The 25,289-nt window shown below is 46.5% G+C and overlaps 1 protein-coding gene across 1 annotated transcript; it reads right to left on the reverse strand.

Annotated features, from left to right (window-relative positions):
• Positions 1-238: 238 nt before the first annotated feature.
• LOC136157749 (histone-lysine N-methyltransferase PRDM9-like) lies at positions 239-17,691 on the reverse strand. Its single transcript, XM_065919526.1, has 16 exons — positions 17,617-17,691; positions 17,090-17,213; positions 16,677-16,784; positions 12,506-12,555; positions 10,552-10,708; positions 9,620-9,721; positions 9,135-9,406; positions 8,530-8,597; positions 7,267-7,460; positions 4,614-5,599; positions 3,992-4,107; positions 3,272-3,279; positions 2,368-2,448; positions 2,141-2,220; positions 1,275-1,466; positions 239-322 (listed from the first exon to the last, which is right to left on the reverse strand). Exons 1-16 carry the CDS (start codon positions 17,689-17,691, stop codon positions 239-241), a joined length of 2,697 nt encoding a protein of 898 aa, XP_065775598.1.
• Positions 17,692-25,289: the final 7,598 nt, after the last annotated feature.

Below are 25,289 nucleotides of genomic sequence, written 5' to 3' on the forward strand. Positions count from 1 at the left end.
CAAGATCTGGGCACATTCTCTGTGGAAACACTTTTCTGTCCAACAAGCGAGGACTTGTTAACCCACAACTGAACCCCGAGACGTGGGATGTGCGTAACTCTGGAGACTGCAAGGAAGGTGCTTGAGAGGTTTCTTCCCGGGCGGCTCCCCGAGGCTCCTGGAGTTGCTGGACCCAGAGCGGGAGCACTCTTGCTTCTCTCCTCACTGCAGGCCAGACGGTGCCCCCAACCGCACAGCCCTACTCCACCACCTCCCTGAGTTCAACAGAAAACCCCCCGGTCACGAGGCCAAAGAGCAGTCTTCTCGGTGAGCAGAGCAGAGGCTGGTGCGAAGGAGGGTGGAGGCTGAAAGCTTCTTTGCAGAAGAAAAACACGGACATGTGTTCCCGTGTGTGGTGGCCAGATGCTGCAGTAATTGATGTTCCCCACACATTTATGGGTGGGTTTTAGTTTCTGTATTTTCTAAATTTCTTTTTTTCAAACAGCTGCATATTATGAGCAAATTTTTGCAATGAACCATGAGCACTTGCAAAATAAAATCTTTTTTTTTTTCTTTTCCTAAAATGTTGCAGTTTTCTCTGGTGACAGATGAAGAGCCTCCTACTTTTAAGTATTCATTTAATTGGCTGCGCTGGGTCTTAGCTGTGGCATGCAGGGCCTTCAGTTGCAGCATATGGGATCTAGTGCCCTGACCAGGGATTGAACGTGGCCCCCTGTGTTGGGAGCTCAGAGTCCTAGCCTCTGGATCAGCAGAGAATGCTGCGATCTCCTACTTAAAAAAAGATTAGTTATTTATATTTGGCTGCGCTGGGTCTTCGCTGCTGTGCGGGCTTTTCTCTTGTTGTAGGGCATGGGGACTGCTCTCTCGTTTCTGTGCTGAATTTCTCCCTGTGGTGGCTGCTCTGGTTGGGAAGCAGAGACTCTAGGCTGTTGGGCTGCAGTAGTTGTGAACGGACTTTTTTGTTCCACCCACGTGGGGTCTTCCCAGGTCAGGGATTGAACCCGTGTCTCCTGCATTGGCAGATGGATTCTTAACCACAACACCACCAAGGGAGTCATTTCCCTCCACGGTTCCTGCCAACATCCCCCTGAAAAAAAAGACTAAAAATAACCTGTTTAGTAAGCTTTCAGGAGTCTGAGCTCTGAGGTCAGCGTCTGTGGTGTCATTCTCCCAAAGGCATCTTGGCTTCAGATACTGGCTGGACTCATGAGTCCCGTAAGCAGGGCAGGGCTGGTGGCTGAAGACAGGCTTGGCCTCTGGAGCTCTGCCCTCACCGACTCACCCAGGTTCCCCAAGCCCTGACAGCCAAGCAGAGCCGTGCGCAGGCGGGGCTGGTACAGCCACGGGGCCGCTGTGGTCAGGGTGGAGCGTGCTGCGGAGGCAGTTGGCTGTCCGCACCATGACTGCTGGCGCCCTGTGTGCCCGCGCAGGGCAGTCACGGTGTCAGGTGGGGCCTGGCCACTGTCCTGGGGACAGGACGGGACCTCACAGAGCTCGCATCCCCACTCCCCATCTCCCAGCTCCTCTTCAGATCACGGCTTGTGGCTGCTGGCAGCTCCCTGGGCTGGGAGGCTGTGTAATGCACCAACCCACTTGCTCAAGGTCAGCTGAGACCCCCAGCTCTGGGGTCACACAGCATCCCTGCCACCATCCAGGTCATCCCACTTCTGTGAGGGAGGGCCTGTGTGGCGCTGTGGGTGATGGGGGGATTGGGCGTGTTGTGGACTGGCCCCAAGAGTCAGCTTCTTGAGGGGAGGGGAACAGATGGGAGGGGAGGTAGAAGCTTTGACCTGCTCAGCCTTCCCGGGGATTCCAGGCCCAGCTCTGGTGGGAGGTGCAGGTAAGAAGCCCCTGCAGGTTTCTGGGTCCCCACCATTTTCAGTTGAAGCCCCTCTGCCTACACCACCCCTAACTCTCCCTCCCGTGGCCCCGGCCTGAAGCCACAGAACATGGGGAGTTTACGTGGCTTCCCTTCCTGTAGGGAAACCAAGCCACAGACAAACACGTTCCTTTAAGAAAGCATAGAAACCGGGAAATAATAGTGGGTGGTTATCACTGACATGGTTCATGTAGAGACGCTTCACAAGCCTGGGACACGGAGGGAACTGAGGGCCATTGCCCCGAGTCCTGGAGCTCGCACCCTCCGCCCCCCGCCCCGTGGCCCACTCTCCCCTTGGTGTCTTCTGGTGGCTGGGCGGACTTCAGCCTCCTGAACCCCTTCTGGAAGGATCAGGCCAGGGCAGAGGTCATTCACAGAGGGGAGGGTGTGGTTGACCTTAAGAATGCCATTGCACCCACTCTGTGTTGGAGCTAGATTCCAGGTCTGAGCAAGCATGGCTTCCTGGTGCAGTCCCCACCCTCACTCACCCAGGGTGGGGGGCTTTGTGTCCACCTTGTCCCCTCGTGCAGCCTGGTCACCCCGGGACGCGTGCTGCGTGAGCGTCTGCACTGCTCACAGCGCAACCCAGGGTCCATCAGACTTCACTCATGAAAGGGAAGTGTAAGGATGAACTATTCCATGGTTAAGAATTTCAAGGTCGCGACAGCGATGACCAGAGCGCTCAGGCACATGTACGAGGCCCATGCATAGAGAAGCCGCGGTGTGGGATTCAAGGACCCTCCGTGTGGGGGTGGGATGGGGGCCGGATGGGGATTTCCTGCAAACGCGGCTCCAGGCTCTGTGCTCGGCAGGGGGACGACTGTGGGCCCTGCCTGTCTGTGGAGGGGCCCTGGGGTTGCCCAGTTCAGCAGGAACGGCAGTGGTGGGATGGGAGGTGACCTTCCCTTAGCACACCTGACCTCACACCCCCTCATCAGGGCATCATAGTGCCTGAACAGCCCATTCTTCGTCTAGCTCTGAAGACCTGGACGGTGTGGGGGCTGGAGGACATGCAAGAAACAAAATCTGTAAAGCAATTATCCTTCTATTAAAAAATAAAAAATATTAAGGAGAAAAACACAAAGAACAGTAAAGATGGGGCTTGCGTTCTCAGCCAGCTTCTGCCAGATTCCGCCTGTGCTGAGACATCAGACCAAAATGCTGGTGCTCCCACGCCGTATCACAGATGAGAATAGAGACACAGAGAGGTTGAGCATCTTGCCCCAGCTTAGCAGCTGCTGGGGGCAGGGCTGAGACCTGGACCCCTGTGGTCGAATCTGGAGTCCAGATGCTGTGATGACCCCGAGGGAGCGGCAGAGACCAGACGGCCCATGCTGAGTCAGGCTCGCGAGCACACACACACACACACACACGCGCGCATGTGGCCTTCACCTTTGCGGCTACAGAAGTCAGAGGGAAGCAGAGGGTCACCAGGAGAGGCCAAAGGAGAGCCGGGGTCTATAAGGAGGAGAGGCCACACTTCCCAGGAGGTCGGGAATTCCCTTCCCTGGTGATTCTGATTCCACTCTGCATTCCTCTCCCTGGACCCAGGATTGAGTGTCCAGTGACCTAACTGAGTTGGCTCCAGAATTATGCCTTCCCAGGGGTTCAGCTAACTGGACCCCAATGCTGTCAGTGTTAAGGGGGGAATGAGTACATAGTCTGGGATTCAGATTTGTTTGGAGACAAAATTTATTAGAAGAGGAGACCTAAAAAACCACGAAGGCAATTGGCATGAACATCTCCAGAACACCCAAGGAACCCTCTGCGGTTTATATCCCTCCTCTCCTGTCATGAAAGTGGAAAGTCTATTTAACAAATAATTTTGTGCTTATCACATGCTTTCTTTAAAATATTTATTATATATTTATTTATTTGGCTCGGCTGTGTCTTAGTTGCAGCATGTGGGAGCTAGCTCCCCAAGCAAATATTGAACGTAGGTCTCTGCATTGGAGTTTTGACCCCTGGACCACCTGGGAATTCTCTCCTCATACTCGTGGGACAGTAAGGGGTCACAGGCCTCCTCTGAGGCCCCCTTAGAGCTGAGGCATGGGGTGGCTGTAGAAATCCTCCTGTGGCTAAGGTGTGGTTTGCTGCTCATGACTCACTCACACTCCCTGCAAACAGGGCTTCTCCCCCGTGTGTGTCCTCTGGTGTCTGATGAGGACGGACTTGTGACTGACGCTTTGCCCAACTCCCTGCAAACATAGGGCTTCTCCCCTGTGTGTGTCCTCTGCTGTCTGATGAAATCTGACTTCTGAATGAAGCTTTGCCCACACTCACCGCAAACATAGGGCTTCTCCCCTGTGTATGTTCTCTTGTGTGAGATGACATGGGTCTTCTAACTGAAGCTTCGCCCACGCTCCCTGCAAACATAGGGCTTCTCCCCTGTGTGTTTCCTCTGGTGTTTGATGAGGGTTGATTTCTGACAGAAGCTTCGCCCACACTCCACGCAATCATAGGGCTTTTCCCCTGTGTGTGTCCTCTTATGTGAGATGAGATTGGCCTTATGACTGAAGCTTCGCCCACACTCCCTGCAAACATAGGGCTTCTCCCCCATGTGTGTCCTCTGGTGGGTTATGAGGAGGGACTTCCGTCTGAAGCTTCGCCCACACTCCTCACAAACATAGGGCTTCTCCCCTGTGTGTATCCTCTGGTGTGTGATGAGGACTGACTTATCACTGAAGCTTCGCCCACACTCCCCACAAGCATAGGGCTTCTCCCCTGTGTGTATCCTCTGGTGTGTGATGAGGACTGACTTATGACTGAAGCATCGCCCACACTCCCTGCAAACAAAGGGCTTCTCCCCCGTGTGTGTCCTCTGGTGTGTGATGAGATGGGCCTTCTGATTGAAGCTTCGCCCACAAGCCCCGCAAACATAGGGCTTCTCGCCTGTGTGTGTCCTCTGGTGTCTGATGAGGACGGACTTCTGACGGAAGCTTCGCCCACACTCCCCGCAAACATAGGGCTTCTCCCCCGTGTGTGTCCTCTGGTGTCTGATGAGATGGGACTTCCGATGGAAGCTTCGCCCACACTCCCCGCAAACATAGGGCTTCTCCCCTGTGTGTGTCCTCTTGTGTGAGATGAGATTTGACTTATCACTGAAGCTTCGCTCACACTCCCCACAAGCATAGGGCTTCTCCCCCGTGTGTGTCCTCTGGTGTCTGATGAGATGGGACTTCCGATGGAAGCTTCGCCCACACTCCCCGCAAACATAGGGCTTCTCCCCTGTGTGTGTCCTCTCGTGTGTGGTGAGACTTGACCTGTCCTTGGAGCCTTGCCCACACTCTCCGCATGTGACCCTCATAATCCCTGAGACCTCTGCCCTCGTGAGCAATGTGCCTGTGTCCTCTGGATTCAGTTTCTGGCTTGTGCTGGGCTCGTCTGTCATTCTCTCATGCACCCCAGAATCCCCCATTTGTCCTCCGGGTGAGTTGGAAGAGGCCCTTGAAATCCTCTTCAGCCTTACGCTTTTCAGCAATTGTTGGGGCCTGTCCTTGGCCTCGTGGCCCTCAGGTTTGTCGCTCGGGCTGTGTGGATTGGAATATCTCCGATTTTGACTGCCTGGGCAGGGATCCTCTGGTTGGAGGCGGTCTCTTTCAGATGGTCTCAGGAGGGTCTGAGAGGGGTGACTGCGTTGGATGTGTTGGCTGAGGAATTTCTGGCTGGAGAAGGCCAGAGAGCAGGAGGCACATGGGTGGATCTTGGGCTTCGGTTCTGCTGAAAGAGGAAGCTTTTGTCAGGTAGCTGGTTTGCCGTGGTCAGGCCTTGCCCACTCATCATCTAAGTGTTGACAGTGCACGATCTGTCGCCCATCAAGTGCCTTTACAGTCCACTCTTCCATTCCACTGTTATTCTCTACATCTACAGAAATCCAGGAAGCGGGTGTCAAGGGCCTTTTCTACATATCACCCAGATAGTGACCTTCCAGCTGCATCAGAGGCAGCGTCTCTCCTGATAGAGATGGATCTGCAGGGACTTTCCCTGCGTGTAGGTGTCTGAAAAGTCACGTCACAGTGGCCCCAGGTATTTACCCTACTGAGGGATAAGACTTGATGACTTAGGTGGAATCTCCTGAGTGGCTCCCTGTGAGGGGAAAGGGTCTATTAAGTTAGGGGAGCCTGGCCTGGAGCTCTCTGCATATGGGAGGAAGCACGGGGGGTGGTTAGAGCAGGTGTGGCTAATTCTGACTTTGTGGTTCCTTGTTCAAAGAGCAGCCTTTGTGCCGATCTCTGCAGGAAGTGGGTTTGAGCCTGGATGAGACCGAGCGGCCCAAGTCCCACTGACTACAGGTCTGGCTCCTCTGCCCAAACTGGTTCACAAATTGCTCCTCTCTCAGTTTCCCATAAATCATAAAATAAAGGCATATCCTTTCTCCAGCCTCACCAGTACTCATACCTCATTTATTTCATTCAGGCTTAATCCACTTAACATGCACTAGGAATCCATGTTTAAAAATACATGTCCAGTCAGACCCTTCACGCCCTCACTCCCAAGCATCTTCAGACAGCCCACTTTCCCCTCATGTCTGGCAATGAACTGATCTCTGAGGGGACTCCCCGCTGCTGTCTCTTCCCAAAAGTGAACCAAAGCATCGTCTTAGCACAGAGAACATGCTGCTTGCAGCTGAAAGCCTCGCGGTTGTTCTGTGTCACCCAGGAGGACCCCTGGGGCCTGGACGTGGACACAGGCCCTGAGGCTTCCGTGTCCCGTCGAGCCTCCTTCCTCTCCCTCTGTGCTTCCTCCCGCGACCCCTGGCCTGGCCTCTCTTCCCCGCCCTAGGGCTGGGGCACTGGCTGCTCCCCTCCCTGGAATCCTTCCCCGCAGGTCTTATCAATGCAGAGATCCTGCCGCACCGTCCTGCACCGCACCCCACCCTCTGCTCACGCTGACCCGAGGCACGTTCCCTGCGCTGGTTTTCCTCAGCACCAGCCCCTGTCTGGTGTGAAGCCCCTGCTGCCCCAGGGCAGTGGTTCTGTCTGTTTCGGTGCGTGGAGCCCCGTCTGGCACAGAGCGTGAACTCACATGACAAAAGACTGGAACAGGAACTGAATGCGCATCACTGTACACGTGTCGCTTAGAAATGAGAGGAAATGAAGAAGAAACAAATAAAGGGCAGAGAGGTGGTAGGTGCTCAAAATGTTGCTTTTTGCTTCTCAGCCTTTTAGCAGAAGGTGATGTTGCACATTTTTTTGCATGAAATATTAAAAATTAGAACTAACATTTTCAATATAAAATTTCTCCTAACAGTCATATGAAAAGAATCAAATTCTGAGGCATTTTAATTGCAACTCAACTGACTTTGGACTGGACTGTCCTCTGCTTCGAAATCGGACCACGGAGGCTCCCAGGATGGGGTGGGGTGCTGGAAGAGGGGAGACACTCACCTCTCCCGGCCGCGAGCTCACTCTTCCCCCTGCTGTTCCGCTTGATCCCAAGGTCCTGACCGTACTCGTCCCCGTACCAGACCAGCAGCTCACAGCCCGGCCTGACCACCCGGCAGGTGCGGTAGAAGATCTGCCCGTGATACTGGAAGGCCACCAGGTTCTGCTCCTCGTCGTCCCGGGCACAGTTCACATACCTGGGGTCGAGGCCGGGAAAGGGAAAGAAACCTCAGGTGACTAGTGCCCTCCACTCTCCGCCCATGCCCAGCTCCTTGCCTTCCGCCTCTGAGGCCGCCCCTCATGTGGACCTTCTGTTCACACCTTCGACCAGGCCATGTGAATTCCCATGCTTTTCTCTCCTTACCTAAGTAACCATTTTCCGGAGCCCAGTTCCAGACTCATCTCCACCTGGACTGTCCGTGAGGCTGGTGACCTCCAGCTCCTCTAAACTCTGAATTAAGTTCTCTTTCATCCACAGGACTTGGTGCTTCTTGGCTAACATGCAGCCCTCAGCACTCACCCCAGCCTGCCTTCTCTCCCGAGTCTTTCTGCCATCTCCCCACGTGTATCCAGGGTCCTATTCGCTTGCCCACCCCCTCCCACGTAAACTTGGAGAGAATTCTGATATAGCTTGAGACACGGAACAGTAATAGTTTGTTCACTATCTGCCTGCCCTGATGAAAGGAGAGGCCCTCAGATAATAGCCCTGCTCAGGGCCAAGCTGCCCCCCATTCCTTCCCAGGCCTCGGGGCCCACCTCTCACTGGAACCAATCCTGAGGAGGTTTTTGCCCACAGAGAGTCAAGGTCTCCTGTGTTAGGTCATCCTGGCGTGTGCACTTACTCAAAGATAGAAAATATAAGATTACTGCTCCTAAAATCAATTGGCTAATGTCTGTCTGCAGTATATTCTCCAAAAGGACATGGGTTGTGTGATCTGCTTCAGTACCGAAGTTCACTGTCTAAACTGCACCATAAAGGGCGTGAGAAGAGTCCACTAAGTGAGTTAAAGTGTTCCTGGTGAATCTAGATGCTTCAAGTTGTTTTCAAGTCCACCAGTTTTGTTCAGCATATAGACTTGTATCTTGACGGCACATGCCATATTTTTATTTCCTTCTTTTTAGTGTCTTTTGAAATGAAAGAGTATGGTATTGAGGGAAAAGAGGAAGGAAGAAGTGAAAGCTTTTGAGGGAGCCGGGTTGAGAAGGAAAGGGGCGTGTGATGGACGGAGTCTCAATGTCTACACACTGCAGACTCAGTGCACTCACCTCATCCAGTTGGCCCAAGACGTGTCCTTTCCATCCACAAACTCGTAGCAGTTCCTCCCTTTGGTGATCTGAGGGTCAGAGAAAGAGTTACAAGCTTTCCTCTTTTTTTTTTTTTTTTTTTTTTTGGTAGGAAGCAATAGAAGAGCTATTTCCCTGTGTAGTCATTGGTGCTTTTCAGCCTGCATGGATTCAACTGCCAGTCGGACCACACGGTAAGCTCCTTACTCATCATTCGAAGTCTGAGTCCCTTGGTTCATTGAAGGCAAGGACTCCACAAGGGAGGAGTCACTTCTGAGTATCTCTACACTGTGCTCCCACCTCTCCTCTGACCTTAGAGAGAGGTCTAAGTGTCTGTACACTGTGTTCCCACCTCTCCTCTGACCTTTAGATAGATGACATGAGTGTCTGTACACTGTGTTCCCACCTCTCCTCTGACCTTTAGATGGAAGTCCTGTGGTCACGCCCACGGCACACAGTACACAGGGCTGACTGTGTCATTGACGTCCATGTTATCACCATCTGCATCCTCATATGTAGACATGAAATACCCACCACCACGTACAAGTGATTAGAGGCCAGAGGACAGGGAACCGGGTGCTTCTCACCAGCCAGGCGTATCCACTGTTGGCGGCCTCTTCATCGTCTGTGATCTGGCCCTCATAGGGGCCAAAGTGCAGGCCCAGCGGCAGATCGGACGCCTCGTTCCACACTCCAAGCCCAGCGTCAGGGATGCCCGACAGTCTGATGCTTAACCCAGGGGGCAGCGTGAGGACTGAGCGATTGGCATGCCCCTTTTCCACTGCACAGTCCTTTACAAAGGTTGGGGGCCCATGGGCAGCACAGCTGTCGATGAAGAAGTTCTGACACTCCTCACAATCTGGAGGTGAGAACAGGGATGAGAGGAGGTACAGTGATGTTTCTGGTCATAAAGACCTTCATAAAGAACTAGGGCATTCATGGCATTTGGCCTCGATCCTGCACCCCAAGTCATAGAGGAAGGGGATGGCCGGGGGACTAAATGGTGAGGTGAGGTTAGTGGACCAAGGCCTCCTTGCCACATCTCCGTGAGTGGGCCAGCGGGGTCACTCACAGAGGTAGTCGTCATCCTGGGGCTCGCTGACCTCTTGGTACACGTGGCCCTTTCTTTCCCGTAGACTGTACCTCTTCACTCCAGTCTCCTTTCTTCTGAGTTCTAAGATGGAGAACAGAAGCTAAGCAAGGCTGGTGGTGGGGTCTGGGGAGTTAGTCCCATTTTATCAGAAAGTGTGAGATCTCCTACCTGTCCATCTCTACACTTTGTTAAAATTTTCTTATATGTATTTTTCAAACTTTTACTTTCGTAATTTTATGTTTTCATGTTCCATTATTTATTTCTCGGCCAGACTGCATTGCTTGTGGGATCTTAGTTCCCTGACCAGGAATGGAACTAACACCTCCTGCAGTGGAAGCGTGGAGTCTTAACCTCTTAACCACCAGGGAGTCCCTTCTCTATATTTTCTTTCTTCTCCCTTTAAATACAGTTTCAAGAGACTGAGGCTCCCCTGACCACAGATGCCCAGTTCAGTGATAGCTTCCTGCACTTCCTATTAGTAGGTTTAACTTCCCAACCTTCCGACTTAGGTAATAGTTCATCGACACATCTACTCAGAAAATATGTGTTAAGCGCACATGACAAGTAAGGCATTGAGCAGAGGTCTGGGCATGAACACTAACAAAGAACGGTTCCTCTTATCACAGTTGCATTTATTGAACTACTTGTAGGTGTCAGACTTTTGCATTTAATGTAAGGTTTTCAAGCACTGTATGAGTCATGGATCCTTATCCTCACTTTACAGATAGCATTCAGGATCTCAGAAATTGTATAAGATTTTCCCAAGGCCCCAGTGCTAACTTCATGTCTCAGATCAGTCCAGCTTAAACCCCGCCTACCCAAAGTCCCTGCCACACACTTAGGCCATGCTTATTAGTTTTTCTACAGGAATTAGAGGAACTAATTAGAGGAACTCCCCAAATTTCTCTTACCGACTTTTTGTCTGGGGTGCTGTCCAGGGGTCCTTGCTTTTCTGTGATGGGGCACTGGATTCTGAGCCTGCTTGGAGCCACTTGTCTTCAGCGATTCTGCTGCTCCCGGCAATTCCTTCAATCTAGATTCATTACTTAATGGTGCCCTGGACATTCTCTTCCATGTGAGTAAAAGACAACATGCATTTCTTTAGTTCTTTAGGACTTTATGAAGTGTTTTCACATGCATGACTTTAGTTAATACTTTGACAATTCTTGGAAATACCTGATATGGGGGGAAGGGGTCTGAACACTGGAGTGTAAAATAAGGACCTACGTGGATAGTGAATCAAAACTAGAATTCATATCTTAAGGTTCTTCCCCTTCAACTTTCTGCATAAAAGTGAGAGCAAGGCAGGGAGAAAAGCTGGAGGTCAGGGAAAGAAGAGGGTAAGGGCTGGTAGAGAGATCCTGAGGGTTTCTCTTAATAGTGGCCCTTTGACGGACGAGGACGTATGGAAAATTACAGAGGGGACAAAACACATGTGGAAAACAAGGTGACAAAGCAGTGAGATTAAGAAGAGAAAAGACGATCGGCAGAAACATATTTAGACAAGAAAGAAAATGAGATGAAAGCTGCAGGTTGCCATGTCCTAGCGACAATGTTTGGAATTAAAGTAGCCGGTCTCGTCAATTCTCCTCGAACAAGGCTGTATGACCAGCTGGTTCTGCTCAGTTTCCTGATCCATGAATTGGTATACAGGCTAATTCTTAATATTATAGTGGACATGAAATTTAATAACCTTCAACAAATTGTTGTGTGAAATATTTAATACAGTAAGAACGTGAACGTACATCCCTTACGTATCAATTTATTCCCTAAACTGCCACTATATTTCAAGTGCAACTCACAGATACTATCTTCAGCATCCTTTGACCTTTCTACTCCTAGATGAATTCTTAAATGTGGAGTCACTCACTCACGAACCATTCAGGGGGCACTTAAGGGCTTTGAGGTGGGCCTGGACTTCTGAGAACTAATGGGTGTGGGCTAGGATCTCAAACCTCACAACACAGGGGCAGGCTAAACACATGATTACAAACAGGAGAGTTGCTAATTAGAGCTCAGGAAGGAGTTGTTACTCCCTCCTACAAGAATGAGCATTTGAAATGATGCCCAGATGACGAGTTTCTACTCAAAAGCAGGTAATCTATGTGAAGTCCTTCTGTTATTTTCTTATTTGTTGCTTTTCAGTCATAAACCTGAGGCTTATCAGGGTTGCAAGTTGCTTCCTCATATTGGAGTGGGAGGCTCTGAGGTAGGGATCCTGTCTCCTTCTTCATCTTGGACTGTCCACTCTACAAACTGCCCATCATATCTTTAAGCTTCTTCATCTTGGACTGTCCACTCTACAAACTGCCCAGCATGTCCTTAAGCTTCCCTTAGTCAGATGTCTTAGCATATCCCTCCCTAGCAAAGCACAAAAAACTGAGGTTGAAAACATCTCTCAGATGAATGATATAAAGATGTATGAATAAGCTTCATAGAACTATGGAAGTTTTAATCAGTTTGTAAGGTGTTTAGAGAACGTGCATTGGTTTACATTACACTAGCAGTGATACTGTGGTCTCAGGTATATAATCAAATGTTTCTTACCTTTTTTTTTTTTGTATCTATAATGGTGATAGCTCTATACCTACTTATAGGTACTGTAGGATTGATTTAAGGTTTAAGCAAGTTTATTCACATAAAATACTTGAAGTCTAAAATATTATGAAATAATGTAACAACAGAATAACCTACTACTGTTGTTGTTCTTACTAACTGCAAAGATGGTGATGATATCAGACATTGTGCTAAAGACTCAGGACAGGGAGGCAGCGGTCTCCAGGATCTCTGTGTTTTCTGCTATTCTCACCTGTGACTGGATCCATGAGGAGGTTATTTTGGCAACAGGATTTGGGAAATACTCACTTTCTGGTGTTTACTGTGCTCCACTCTGAAGGGCATCGAAGAAGGTTTACCTAAAAAACGATGAGAATCAGTGCTTTGGTTGGGAAATGTTTCCAAACTCTGGGTATTCTAATTAAGGACACATAATTCTAAGCCAGAGAGTGACAAAGACAATGATTACCAAAGGAGGAATGGAAAATGATTTCTGTATCATCAACTCCCATGGTTCCACTGGGAGTATTACATAGTTTTCTTAAAATTAAAAAAAATATATGAAACTTCATCCGTGCCTCATCTGATTTTCATAAAATATCTAATAAATTTAATAGTCTTTCATGACAAAAGTTCTCAACAATGTAGGAATAGGAGGAAGTGACTGCAATATAATAAAGGTCATATATTGAAAGTCTACCTCTAACATCATAGTCATCAGTGATAAAGATCAAGAAGAAAAGCCAAGGATGCCCGTTATCAAATTTGTGTTCACCATAATATTAGAACTCCTAGGCAGCGCTGTAGGTTAGAAATGGAAACAAAAGGCTTCCATTTGGAAAGAAAGACGTAAAAGTCTGTCTGCTCACAGGGGCATGGTTTTATGTGCAGAAAAATCTTTAAATCCACACACACAAAATTCCTGCAGAGAAAGTTGCACGGTACAAAATCAACACTCAAATATCTTTCCATGCATGAAGAATGACCATTTCACAAAGGAAAATAAGAAAACAATACTATTTATTTTTTATTTTTTTAAAGCTATATTCAAGAGCTAAATTATAAAAAAAATATTTATTTTTATTTCTTTGTTTTTTCCAGGACTTTTGTTGCGGCATGTGGGATCTAGTTCCCTGACTAGGGACTGAACGCAAGTTCTCTGCATTGGGGGTGTGGAGTCCTAGCCACTGGTCAAAGAATCTTATTTATAATAGCATTGAGAAGAATGAAGTAATTAGGAATAAACTTAAGGAGATGAAAGACTCATATGTTGAAAACTACAAAATATTGCTGAAAGGAATCTGACATAAATAATCGATAGGTGTCTCATGTTTATGGATTTAGAGGCTTAATATTATTAAGCTGTTCATCCTACCCAAAGCAATTTAAAGATTCAATGCAATTCCTATTAAAATCCCAATGGAAGTTTTTTCAGATATAGAAAATCCATCCAACAGTTAACACGGAATCTCAGAGCACCCCAAACTGGCAAAGCAATCTTAGAAAGAACAGCAAAGCTGGAGGACTCTGATTTCAGAACACACTACAAAGGGACAGGAGCCAAAAGAGTGTGGATTTGGCAAAACGTGTGTGCTTAGTCGCTCAGTCTTCTTGACTTTCTGTGACCTTTGGACTGTAGCCCACCAGGCTCCTTTGTCCAGGGGATTTCTCAGGCAAGAATACTGGACAGGGTTGCCATTTCCTTCTCCAGGGGATCTTCTTAACCCATGGATTGAACCCACATCTCCTGTGTCTCCTGCACTGAAGGCAGATTCTTCACCTGCTGAGCCACTGAGGAAGCTGGCTGGCATAAAGACAGATATGTCAATCAATGGAACAGAATAGACAGCCAGAAATCAACTCTTGGATACATGGTCTAATGATCTTCATCTAGCGTGTCAAGATAATGGGGAAAGTTTAATCCCTGTAATGAATGGTGCTGGGGAAACAAAATAACCATATGCAAAATAATGAACATCTTACATCTTGAAGAAAAATCAACTCAGAATGGATTAAAGACATTTATGCAAGACTTGATAAGACCCTTAGAAGACAACAAGGGTGAAGCTTCACGACACTGATTCAGCAATGATTTCTTAGATATGGTGCCAAGTGCACAAGTATTAGTAACAAAGTAAAAATAGAGAAATGAGATTAATCTTAAAACCTCTGTGCAGCAAAGGACACTGAACAGAGTTGAAAAGGCCACCGACATGATGGTAGAAAATATTTGTAAAATCTGCACCTGATAAGGGGTTATTAAGCATACACCAGTTTGAAGGCTACCTATAAGCCAGGAAGAAAACCTGATGGACCATGATGGCACCTTGATATCAAGTTTCCATGTTCCAGCATTGTAAGAAAACAAATTTCTGTGGTTTAAGGAATGCAGTCTGTTTTGTTATGGCAGTCTGCGCTGACTAACAGTGAGAGAAGGAATTGAATAGACAATTCTCCAGAGAAAATACACAATGGCCAACAAATATATGAAAAGATTCTCAATAATACTAATCGGTATGGAAATACAAATTGAAACCTTCTGGGATGGGCAATATGTATAAGAAGACAATAACAAGTTTGGTAAGGATATGGAGAAATTGGAACCCTTATACACTATTGTTGGCAATGTAAAATGTTGCAAGCTTTCTAGAAAAGACTATGGAGTTTCCACAGAAAATTAGAAGTGCTGTATGATCTAGCAATCCAAGTCAAGAGTGGGTTTCCGTAAAAAATTGAAAGCAAGATAATGAGTAAATAGTGGGCACATGTATAGTCATTGCCGCATTATTCCCAATGGGCAAGATGTGTGAGCATTCTAAATGTTCATTGGTGGATAAAAGATAAAGATTATATATAAGATATATGTTATAGCTCTTATATCCACATGCACACAACGGAATGTTTTGAAGCCTTAAAAATGATTTCTGTCATATGCTACATGGATGGGCCTTGATGATATTATACTAAGTGAAATGAACCAATCAAAAAAGACAAATATGGCCTGATTCCACTTCTCTGAGGTATCTAAATTAAAACCATGGAAACAGAAAATATAATCGTGGTTGCCAAGGGCTATGAGGAGGAAGGATTGGAGAATTGTTCCTCAGTGGATTAGGGCTTCAGTCACACAAGATGTAACACTTCTACAGATTTGCTGTACAGCAAAGTGTATATATAATCCCAGTGGCTCAGGGGTAAAAAATCGACCTGCAATGCAGGAGATGCAACAGATGCAGGCTCAATCCCTGCGTTGGGAAGATCACCTGGAGCAGGACATGGCAACCCACCCCAATATTCTTGCCTAGAGAATCCCATGGACAGAGGAGCCTGGTGGGCTCCAATTTATGGGGACACAGAGTCAGATATGACTGAGAGATTAGCACTGCGGCCACTAACACTAACGTGTACATAGTTAGCAGCGGTGTGCCATACACTCAGAAACTGTTAAAAAGGTAAATAAAGACGAGCAGGCGTATGGTGAACCGAGGCATATGTATTCCCTAAGAATCTCTCCTCATGTCAAAACCTTTGCAGACAACCAAATGTTTGGTTTTCATGTCCCTTTCACTAGTTTTAATAACCTAAGGGAACAGAGGGACGTCCCTGGTGCACAGTGGATGAGAATCTGCCTGCCAGTGCAGAGGACACAGGTTCGATGGCTGGTCCAGGGAGATGCCACTTTCTGCGGTGCAGCTAAGCCTGTGTGCCAAAAACTCCAGAGCCTGCACGTGCTCTGCAACGAGAAGACACTCACCGCAACCAGAGAAAGCCTGTCCACAGCAACAAAGACCCAGTGCAGCCAAAACTAAATAAGTAATTTTTTAATATCTGGGAGAACAGAAATCCATAGATGGAGAATCATAGAACTATCTAAATTGTTTCTCCAGTCTAGGCAGATTAACTCTTCTAAACTGAGCAGCAGAAGAGGAAGTGAGCTGCTTACTTCTATTTTATAATAGGTGTACTTCATTTTATTTACCTGATGCCATCTCTGGTCAGTGAAATGTGGGAAAGATCATGGGAATAAATAGTTCTCTCAAACCCTTTCCCAGAATCAAAATAAAGAATTAGTTTTACCTTAGGTTAAGAAGATCATTAGTTTTATTTTATATACATATATACATAATGTATCTTGAAATAATATGTTAATCATTTCCTCTTTGACGGGATTTAATCCAATAACCAATAACCAATCTGTTTGGTGAATTTATTTCTAAAGGATCTTTAACTGCCTTTCACTAAGAATGTTTAGCAAAAATAATTCTTTTTAAAAATAATGATAAATATTAACCATAAAACTTCTGAAAATTACACTGGAAAACCTATACATTCATCTTCATTCAGGCTAATGTCAATATTCAGCCACAGCCACTTGGGAATGCTGAAAATTATGTTTTCCTTGCTACTGGCTGAGATGTAGTTGAGACCTAAGCCCAGGCTGGTTTCAGGAAGACACGTCCACACCCTCCTAGCCTCTCACCTTGCTGCCTTGGTGTCCATTCTTCATCAGAATCCTCAGTGTCATCTCCCTGGGGCTTGATGGCCTGCCCGCGGGGATGCATGAAATCTGGTCGAGTGGCTCTGAAACCTGGAAAGAAGCAAAACATTTGTTCTAAGAAGGGGAAACAAAGCATAGAAGCAATGGAAAGTGTCACAGAGTCAGGGAATCTGTGGGATGTGCTGGGAGAATATAGAACAAGGCAAGAGGTGAGCTCTGCACTGCAGGTCACCCTCCCTCTGGTACAGAACTGTAAACATTTCCTCCAGGTTTGTCTCCACACAAAAGGGAACTGTGAGCAAGTGAAGCCACCTAAGAGCGGGCCAAGTGAACCCTGAGGGTGAAGACCTGTTTCATGTTTCCCAGGCTCACAGGCGCCCAGCACTTCCTGTTACCTATAGCAATCAGCGCTTCGTAGTTTCTTTTCACATTCCTATATCGGATTTTTTCCCATTCTCCCATCTCTTCCCATTCTTCCTTGGAGAAGAATACGGAGATGTCTTTGAAAGCATCTTTGGCCTAAGGAAAATAATAGATTTCATCAGTGATTTACCAATCTAAGTCAGACCTTAGCGCTGAGCCTTCTCCTCCACCTTTTGTGCAGGGAGAAGCCTGAAGCTCCTGGATGGTCTGTGTGAGACAGGGATGAAGACTTTCCTTCCCGACTGTGTCCTCCTTAACTGAACAAACTGAGCATTTTCCTAGCTCTCCCTGGACACAGAGCAGTTGAGAAGCTAGTGTCCTGTTTTGTCCCACTCCACCCCACCATCTCAGACAGGACCAGGTATTCCCATCCTGTGTACAGTCACAGGGACGTTCACTCAGCTTTCAAGGCAAGCAGTCTGTGGTGCTTCAGGGACCAGCGCCATGTCCTTCCTATAGAGCTGACTTTGAGCCCAGCTTTGCCGACTCCACCGCTCACCGTGGGCTTCCGCTCTGTTCTCCCGGCATCTCCCTCAGTGCTCTCCTCTGGAGACCTGTTCGGCCTCATGGCCATTGGAGTGCTCAAGGCCAAGGTGCCTGTGGAAGAAGAAGGTGCTGAGATAGCCCAGACCAGTGTCCAGAGCCTGAGCTGCCTGCCTTGGGTGGAGTATCCAGGGCAGTAAGGCGAGGGGAAAGTCAGGGTGAGGGTATTGGTGGGATGGACGGATCCTGACTAGATATGACAGATCAGCCTAATACGAACTAGATTTGGTTTCTTTGGTTCCCCTACAATTCAACCCCTCTGAGGGAAGGCACTGGGAGGGATGTGACTGGGTGACGGAGGGATTCTCGAGGAGACCCGGAAACCCCTAACTGCTGGACTGGGGTCAGGCTGAAATCAGGGCTCTGTTCCAGTGAAGCAGAGGGAATGTTTCTCCAAGAAGGGTTTTGAGGATCTCCTCCTGGGGACTCAGAAAAATCTGGGCATAACGTAGGTTCTACGTCTAAGGGAGAAGTCGCTCGGCTTGAGGAGATCTGGGTCCCACGGGCTGAAGTAACTGGGGTCCTCAGTCAGAGGGGACTGGGGATCTTTTGGCTGATGTAGAATGCGCACGGTGAGAAAACTTGGTATCTGTGAGGCTGAGGAAATCAGGGGTTTCTTACTAAGGGATTTTAGGGCTCAGAAAGGCAGTACAGTTAGGGTCTTGAGGAGGAAGAGGTTTAAGAGCTCCCAGGCGGAGGTATTCAGGGTCTCCGAGGTTTAGGAAATTTGGTCTCTTTGCGGGTGGTATTTTGGGGGTGCCTCAGGCTGAGGGGATCTGGGGTTAATCTAGGTATTTGAGGGTCGCAGCACTAGGGGATTTGGGGTTTCTGTGGGTGAAGGAACTTGTAATCCCTGAAGCTGACGAGACGCAAGCTCCCTTCAGATTAGGACTCAGGTTACTCAAAGCTGACAGGATTTCGGGCCTCCCACCCTGGAATTTGAAGCCATCAGGCTAACGGTTTATGATGGCTGCCCAGGACGCGTTCCCTTCAGCCTCCCCGCTGTCCTGCCGCACTGCCCACCCTGTCCCCAGGAGCGCTAGAGGTTCAGCGAAGTCCAGTCCTTCGGCGCTGAGGTGAAGTGAAGGGCCAGCAGCCTGCCTGTACCCTGTCAGGCACAAGCGACCAATCGGCGTTGTGACTGAGGCGGTTTGGCCAATAGGCGGCCGTAGGGTGGGGAGCGCGATGGAGGCCCCGCCCCACCGCTCGGGGATTGGCTGCTCTGTGGGCGTGTCTGTCACGCCTCCAGTGCGCAGGCGCAGCTTGGCTGGTCTCTTTGTTTTCAGGCATGGCCTCTGAGGCCTGGATCCTCAGGTGGGCGGGCTGTCCTCAGGCTGAATGTTTCTTTCCAGTGCCCTCAACTGGAATCTCGGGTCCACCAGACTGACACCGCGCTCCCGGAGTTTATCCTAGGCCCCCCTGTGCCCTGCCTTATCAAATCCAGTTTTGGCGAGAGCTCTTATGTGGTGAGTACTGGATTATTCAAGGGAAACGGTGTAATTGACTACATTCTGATGAGACACAAGATAAACACCGTATGGGCAAAGATTTAAGCACAGCGCTTGGAATAAGGATGTTAGAAAAAACTTGGAGGATTTTTAACCTGAAAGTAGAAGTGGCACTGATGAGCCATCTGTTTATTTAATGTGGGTATGAAAAGCCTGCAGAAATGAGGTATTAGTAAAACCTCAAAGCCTTGCAAGTGTTTTCTGTAAGCCAAGGCATCGATCTGGAGGACTGTGGATCCATAGAGCTGAGTTTGCCTGACACCTACTGGTTTCGCAAGATAAAATAGGGACACTGTTTCTGGCCCTTAGCTAGCTTTGCTCACAGAAAAATAATGTAATTTCCACGTATTGGAAGCAAAGCGACTGATTGTAGAATTAGCATCAAGTGGTGGTTGGGAGTCTGGATAGAGAAATGTTATCAGAAAAGCGAGTTTCCCTCTTGGTGGGTGTAGAGCCAGAAGGTACAACACAGCCAAAGCTCATGGGAAGAAAAAGTGTATTACTTGCAGAACTATGGAGAACAACATGGAGCTTTCCAGAGCAGTGTCTCTGTAACCACAAAGTTGGGGAAGATTTAATCTATGAGTACAGGCATGTTCCAGCTTCTGAGGTGACTCAGATGGTAAACAATCTCTGCATTGCAGAAGACCCGGGTTCAACCCCTAAATGAGGATGATCCCAAGAGGAGGGCAGGGCAGTCCACTCCAGTATTCTTGCCTGGAGAATCCCATGGACAGAAGATCCTGGTGGTCCATGGGGTTGCAGAGAGGCAGACATGAGTGAGTGACTAGCACTTTAACTTGACAGACATGTTCATTAATGGTCTTGGGCTGTGGGAGACTCCAAGCTTCATTTGATTGAAGTCTTGAGAGTCAGAACCAGTCACCATCAGCATCTCTGACATTCCAGCTGGTCTGGTATACATATAGCTATCTATTCTTGATATAGATATAGATATCTATTCTTCTTCATATTCTTTCCCCTTATCAGTTCAATTCAGTCACTCAGTCGTGTCTGACTCTGTGCAGCCCCATGAACTGTAGCACCCCAGGCCTCCCTGTCTATCAGTAACTCCCGGAGTTTACCCAAACTCGTGTCCATTGAGTCGGTGATGCCACCCAACCATCTCATCTTCTGTTGTCCCCTTCTCCTCCTGCCCTCAATCTTTCTCAGCATCAGGGTCCTTTGAAATGAGTCAGCTCTTCACATCAGGTGTCCAAAGCATTGGAGTTTCAGCTTCAACATCAGTCTTTCCAATGAACACTCAGGTCTGATCTCGTTTAGAATGGACTGGTTGGATTCCCTTGCAGTCCAAGGAATTATCGACCCTTCTCCAACACCGCAGTTCAAAAGCATCCATTCTTCAGCACTCAGTTTTCTTTAGAGTCCAACTCTCCCATCCATACATGACCACTGATAAAACCATAGCCTTGACTAGACAGACTTTTGTTAGCAAAGTAGCATCTCTGCTTTTTAATATACTGTCTAGGTTGTTAATAACTTTTCTTCCAAGGAGTAAGTGTCTTTGAATTTCATGGCTGCAGTCACCATCTGCAGTGATTTTGGAGTACCCCAAAATAAAGTCAGCCACTGCTTCCCCATCTATTTGCCATGAAGTGATCTGACCCGATGCCATGATCTTAGTTTTCTGAATGTTGAGCTTTAAGCCCACATTTTCATTCTCCTCTTTCACTTTCATCAGGAGGCCCTTTAGTTCTTCTTCACTTTCTGCCATAAGGGTTGTGCCATCTGCATTGCTGATATTTCTCCCGGCAATCTTGAATTTAGTTTGTGCTTCCTTCAGCGTGGTATTTCTCATGGTGTACTCTGCTTAGACTTTAGATAAGCAGGGTGACAATATATAACCTTGATATGCTCCTTTCCCGATTTGGAACCAGTCTGTTTCTCCATGTCTGGTTCTGACTGTTGCTTTTTGATCTGCATACAGATTTCTCAAGAGGCAGGTCAGGTGGTCTGGTATTCCCATCTTTTGGGAATTTTCCACAGTTTTTTGTGACCCACACAGTCAAAGGCTTTGGCATAGCCTATAAAGCAGAAATAGATTTTTTTTTTCTGGAACTCTCTTGCTTTTTCGATGATGCAGTGGATGGTGGCAATTTGAACTCTGGTTTCTCTGCCTTTTCTAAAACCAGCTTGAAGATCTGTAAGTTCACAGTTCATGTATTGGTCAAGCCTGTCTTGGAGAATTTTGAGCATCATTTTGCTAGTGTATGAGATGAGTGCAATTGTGGGGTAGTTTGAGCATTCTTTGGTTTTGCCTTTCTTTGGAATTGGAATGAAAACTGACCTTTTCCAGTCCTGTGACCACTGCTGAGTATTCTAAATTTCCCAACAGATTTAGTGCAGCACTTTTACAGCATCATCTTTTAGGATCTGAAATAGCTCAACTGGAATTCCATGACCTCTGCTAGCTTTGTTTGCAGTGATGTCTCCTAAGGCCCACTTGACTTCACATTCCAGGATGTCTGGCTCTAGATGAGTGATCACACCATCATGTCTATGTGGTCCATGAAGATCTTTTTTGTTCAGTTCTTCTGTGTTTTCTTGCCACCCCTTCTTAATATCTTCTGCTTCTGTTAGGTCCATACCATTGATGTCCTTTACTGAGCCCATCTCTGCATGAAATGTTCTCATAAGCGTGTTTTAAGGTTCCTATTGCAGGGAATGGCCACAAGGCGTCAGGACTTTTTCATGCTCAGTTGTAATTGCCTTGAAATTGAAAACCTTGCAAGTTTTCACTCAAGACTGTAATTCAGTATGGAATGTACCTGAAGAAACACCCAAAAGCCTGCGTGTTCTTTCGGGACATTCTTTTTTATTTATTGTAATAATTTTTTTAAATTTACTGGCAGTGCCATGTTGCATGTGGGATTTTTAGTTCCCCGACCAAGTGTCGAACCCTTGCCCCCTGCATTTGAAGCACAGAATCTTAACCACTGGACTGCAGGGAAGTCCCTTTAAGCATTATTTTTTTAAAGTAACGTTTATTTCATATTGTAGTAACAGTGATACACCATGTATTGTGCGTGGCAGGTGAACCGAATGTATTTTCTATTTTGTTTTTTTCAGTTGCCGAGTCAGGTCTTTTGGTCGGAGCGTTCCCTTTTCTACAGGCCCTGTTATACTGGTAAGGCATCTATTTGTATATACATAAGTGTACATAAATGTAAATATCTAGGTACATAGGTATGTAAATGTCCAGAGAGAGAGATAAATGTCTAGGTACATAGATATACAAATGTTTATATGCATAGAAATATACATTCTAGGTACATAGATATATAAATCCCTAGGTTCATTGAGACATCAATATCTATATACATAAACATATAAATATATATGTACATATAGACATAACTATCTATGCAAAACAGAAAAAGAGACACAGATGTACAGAACAGAGTTTTAGAGTCTGTGGGAGAAGGCGAGGGTCGGATATTTTGAGAGAACAGCATCGAAACATGCCTATTATCTATGGTGAAACAGATCACCAGCCCAGGTTGGATGCATCAGACAAGTGCTTGGGCCTGGTGCACTGGGAAGACCCAGAGGGATCGGGTAGAGAGGGAGGTGGGAGGAGCGATCAGGATGGGCAATACATGTAAATCCATGGCTGATTGATGTCAATGTATGACAAAAACCACTACAATATTGTAAAGTTATAGCCTCCAACTAATAAAAATAAATGAAAAAAAAAAAAAGAATTCTTTTATTTTAAACCATGGGCCCCACCCAAACCCGATTAATGAGAAAATTTTGAATTGATTTTCAGTTGATGGTGATGCACATGAAATTTGGGAACCTCAGTGGCTGTTTTTTAAAATCAACTTGGACAGGGAACCCTCTTACACTGTTGGTGGGAATGCAAACTAGTACAGCCGCTATGGAGAACAGTGTGGAGATTTCTTAAGAAACTGTAATTAGAACTGTCCTATGACCCAGGAATCCCACTTCTGGGCATATACACCGTGGAAACCAGATCTGAAAGAGACACATGCACCCCAGTGTTCATCACAGCACTGTTTATAATAGCCAGGACATGGAAGCAACCTAGATGCCCATCAGCAGACGAATGGATAAGGAAGCTGTGGTACATAAACACCATGGAATATTACTCAGCCATTAAAAAAAATTCATTTGAATCAGTTCTAATGAGATGGATGAAACTGGAGCCCATTATACAGAGTGAAGTAAGCCAGAAAGATAAAGACCAATACAGTATACTAACACATATATATGGAATTTAAAAAGATGGTAACAACAACCCTATATGCAAAACAGAAAAAGAGACACAGATGTACAGAACAGACTTTTGGACTCTGTGGGAGAACGCGAGGGTGGGATGTTTCGAGAGAACAGCATCGAAACATGTAAATTACCTAGGGTGAAAGAGATCAGCAGCCCAGGCTGGATGCATGAGACAAGTGCTCGGGCCTGGTGCACTGGGAAGACCCAGAGGAATTGGGTGGAGAGGGAGGTGGGAGGGGGTATCGGGATGGGGAACACATGTAAATCCATGGCTGATTTATGTCAATGTATGACAAAAAACACTACAATATTATAAAGTAATTAGCTTCCAACTAATAAAAATAAATGGAATAAAAAAGAAATATACATTCTAGGTACATAGACGTATAAATACATAGGTTCTAAGAGGCATAAATATCTATGTATATACAGATATAAATATCTATTATAGATACATATAGAGATAGATATCTATATCCATAGACATGTAAATATCTGTATACACGGAGGATGGTTACACAGTGGACAATGAAGGAGACCACCTTATAGACAAAATAAGTGATACAGATAGTGGCACTTATAAGAGCATACCAGGAGAGAGAAACATAAACAATTTCAAACAAAGAGAACACAGCTAAGCAAGATGCATGTGACTAGTTTTAATCTGAGGGCACTAAACCAACAAGTCCACAGGGGGTCAGTAGATGTTGTCAAAGTCTGGAAGGGTGAGATAGTGAAAACGAGTTAAATGTTTCATCTTTGTTTGCAAAGTATACCTTATACATTTTTGGATTCATACTTTTTACCTCCTAAAGTATGTATCATCCTATATATCCTCATATGCCCACATCCAAACTGTTTCAACTCAAATCAAGCATAAGTCCAACTTGTTTCAACTCTTGTTAGTCAATTGTTGCAATTTCATGAAAAAGACACATTGTGATTCTTTTGTATAGACCAGTAATGGTTAGGATTTCTGTCTAATATTTTTTTTTTTAGTGTCCTTAGAGATCATTTAAAATTTCAACACTTCTCCCTGCTTCACCTTGTTCTGATTCAATTGACATTGGAAAAGTTATGGAAAGAGTGTTTAATATAATCTGAACTCACCAGATATCTACTGTTTTCTGTACATAAAGATCTGAGAAGTAGACTTCAATGGATGTAAAAATAAATATTGTGGATATAGAACATAATTTGAAATTGTGAGAGTCATTTGACCAGAGAGCACTCACAATGGATCCACTTCATCTCCCACACCCATGAGGACAAGTTCATCTTGGTAATAATATCAGCAACTGATGAGTTAAAGTATTATCACTGTGAAAAATGATTATGAAAAGAAATTTATGGAATGTTTTCATAGATAGGATGCAACTTTCCAAGAGGCTTTAAATTTCAGGTGAATGCTTTATTATTTGAAATCTTGAGTGGATTACAGACTCTGTAAGTTTTACAGACTGTTCAGAGTTACATTCTGTCCCATCCCGGAATGAATGCATTACCTTTTGGTTCATGCACTTGTGACGGACTTAATCACCTTAGAGGCAATCTGTGTTGGAGAGTGTTCTAAACCAATGTGTGCGTACCAGCTGCAGGTCTGACAAGAACCATTTACTCTCATGTTGTTGTAGTTGCTGTTCAGTGGCTAAGTTGCGTCTGACTCTTTGTGACCCCATGGACTGCAGCACGCCAGGAATCCCTTCCCATCACCAACTCCCGAAGCTTGCTCAAATTCATGACAGTTGAGTCAGTGATGCCATCCAACCATCTCTTCCTCAGCCATCCCCTTCTCCATTTCCTTCAACCTTTCCCCGCATCAGGATCTTATCCAGTGGCTCGTCTCTTTGCA

This window comes from Muntiacus reevesi, chromosome 2 (assembly GCF_963930625.1).
Source record: "Muntiacus reevesi chromosome 2, mMunRee1.1, whole genome shotgun sequence".
NCBI lineage: Eukaryota > Metazoa > Chordata > Mammalia > Artiodactyla > Cervidae > Muntiacus > Muntiacus reevesi.

Bases quoted from the DNA above. Each gene is read 5' to 3' on its own strand.
- LOC136157749 (XM_065919526.1), bottom strand. From the start codon at position 17,691: ATGGCCATGAGGCCGAACAGGTCTCCAGAGGAGAGCACTGAGGGAGAT. The intron at 12,556-16,676 runs GTGAGAGGCTAG...ATCGTTTTTTAG, and splicing joins ATGGACACCAAGGCAGCAAG to GTAAACCTTCTTCGATGCCC. The intron at 9,722-10,551 runs GTAAGAGAAATT...TCTCCATCTTAG, and splicing joins GCACCCCAGACAAAAAGTCG to AACTCAGAAGAAAGGAGACT.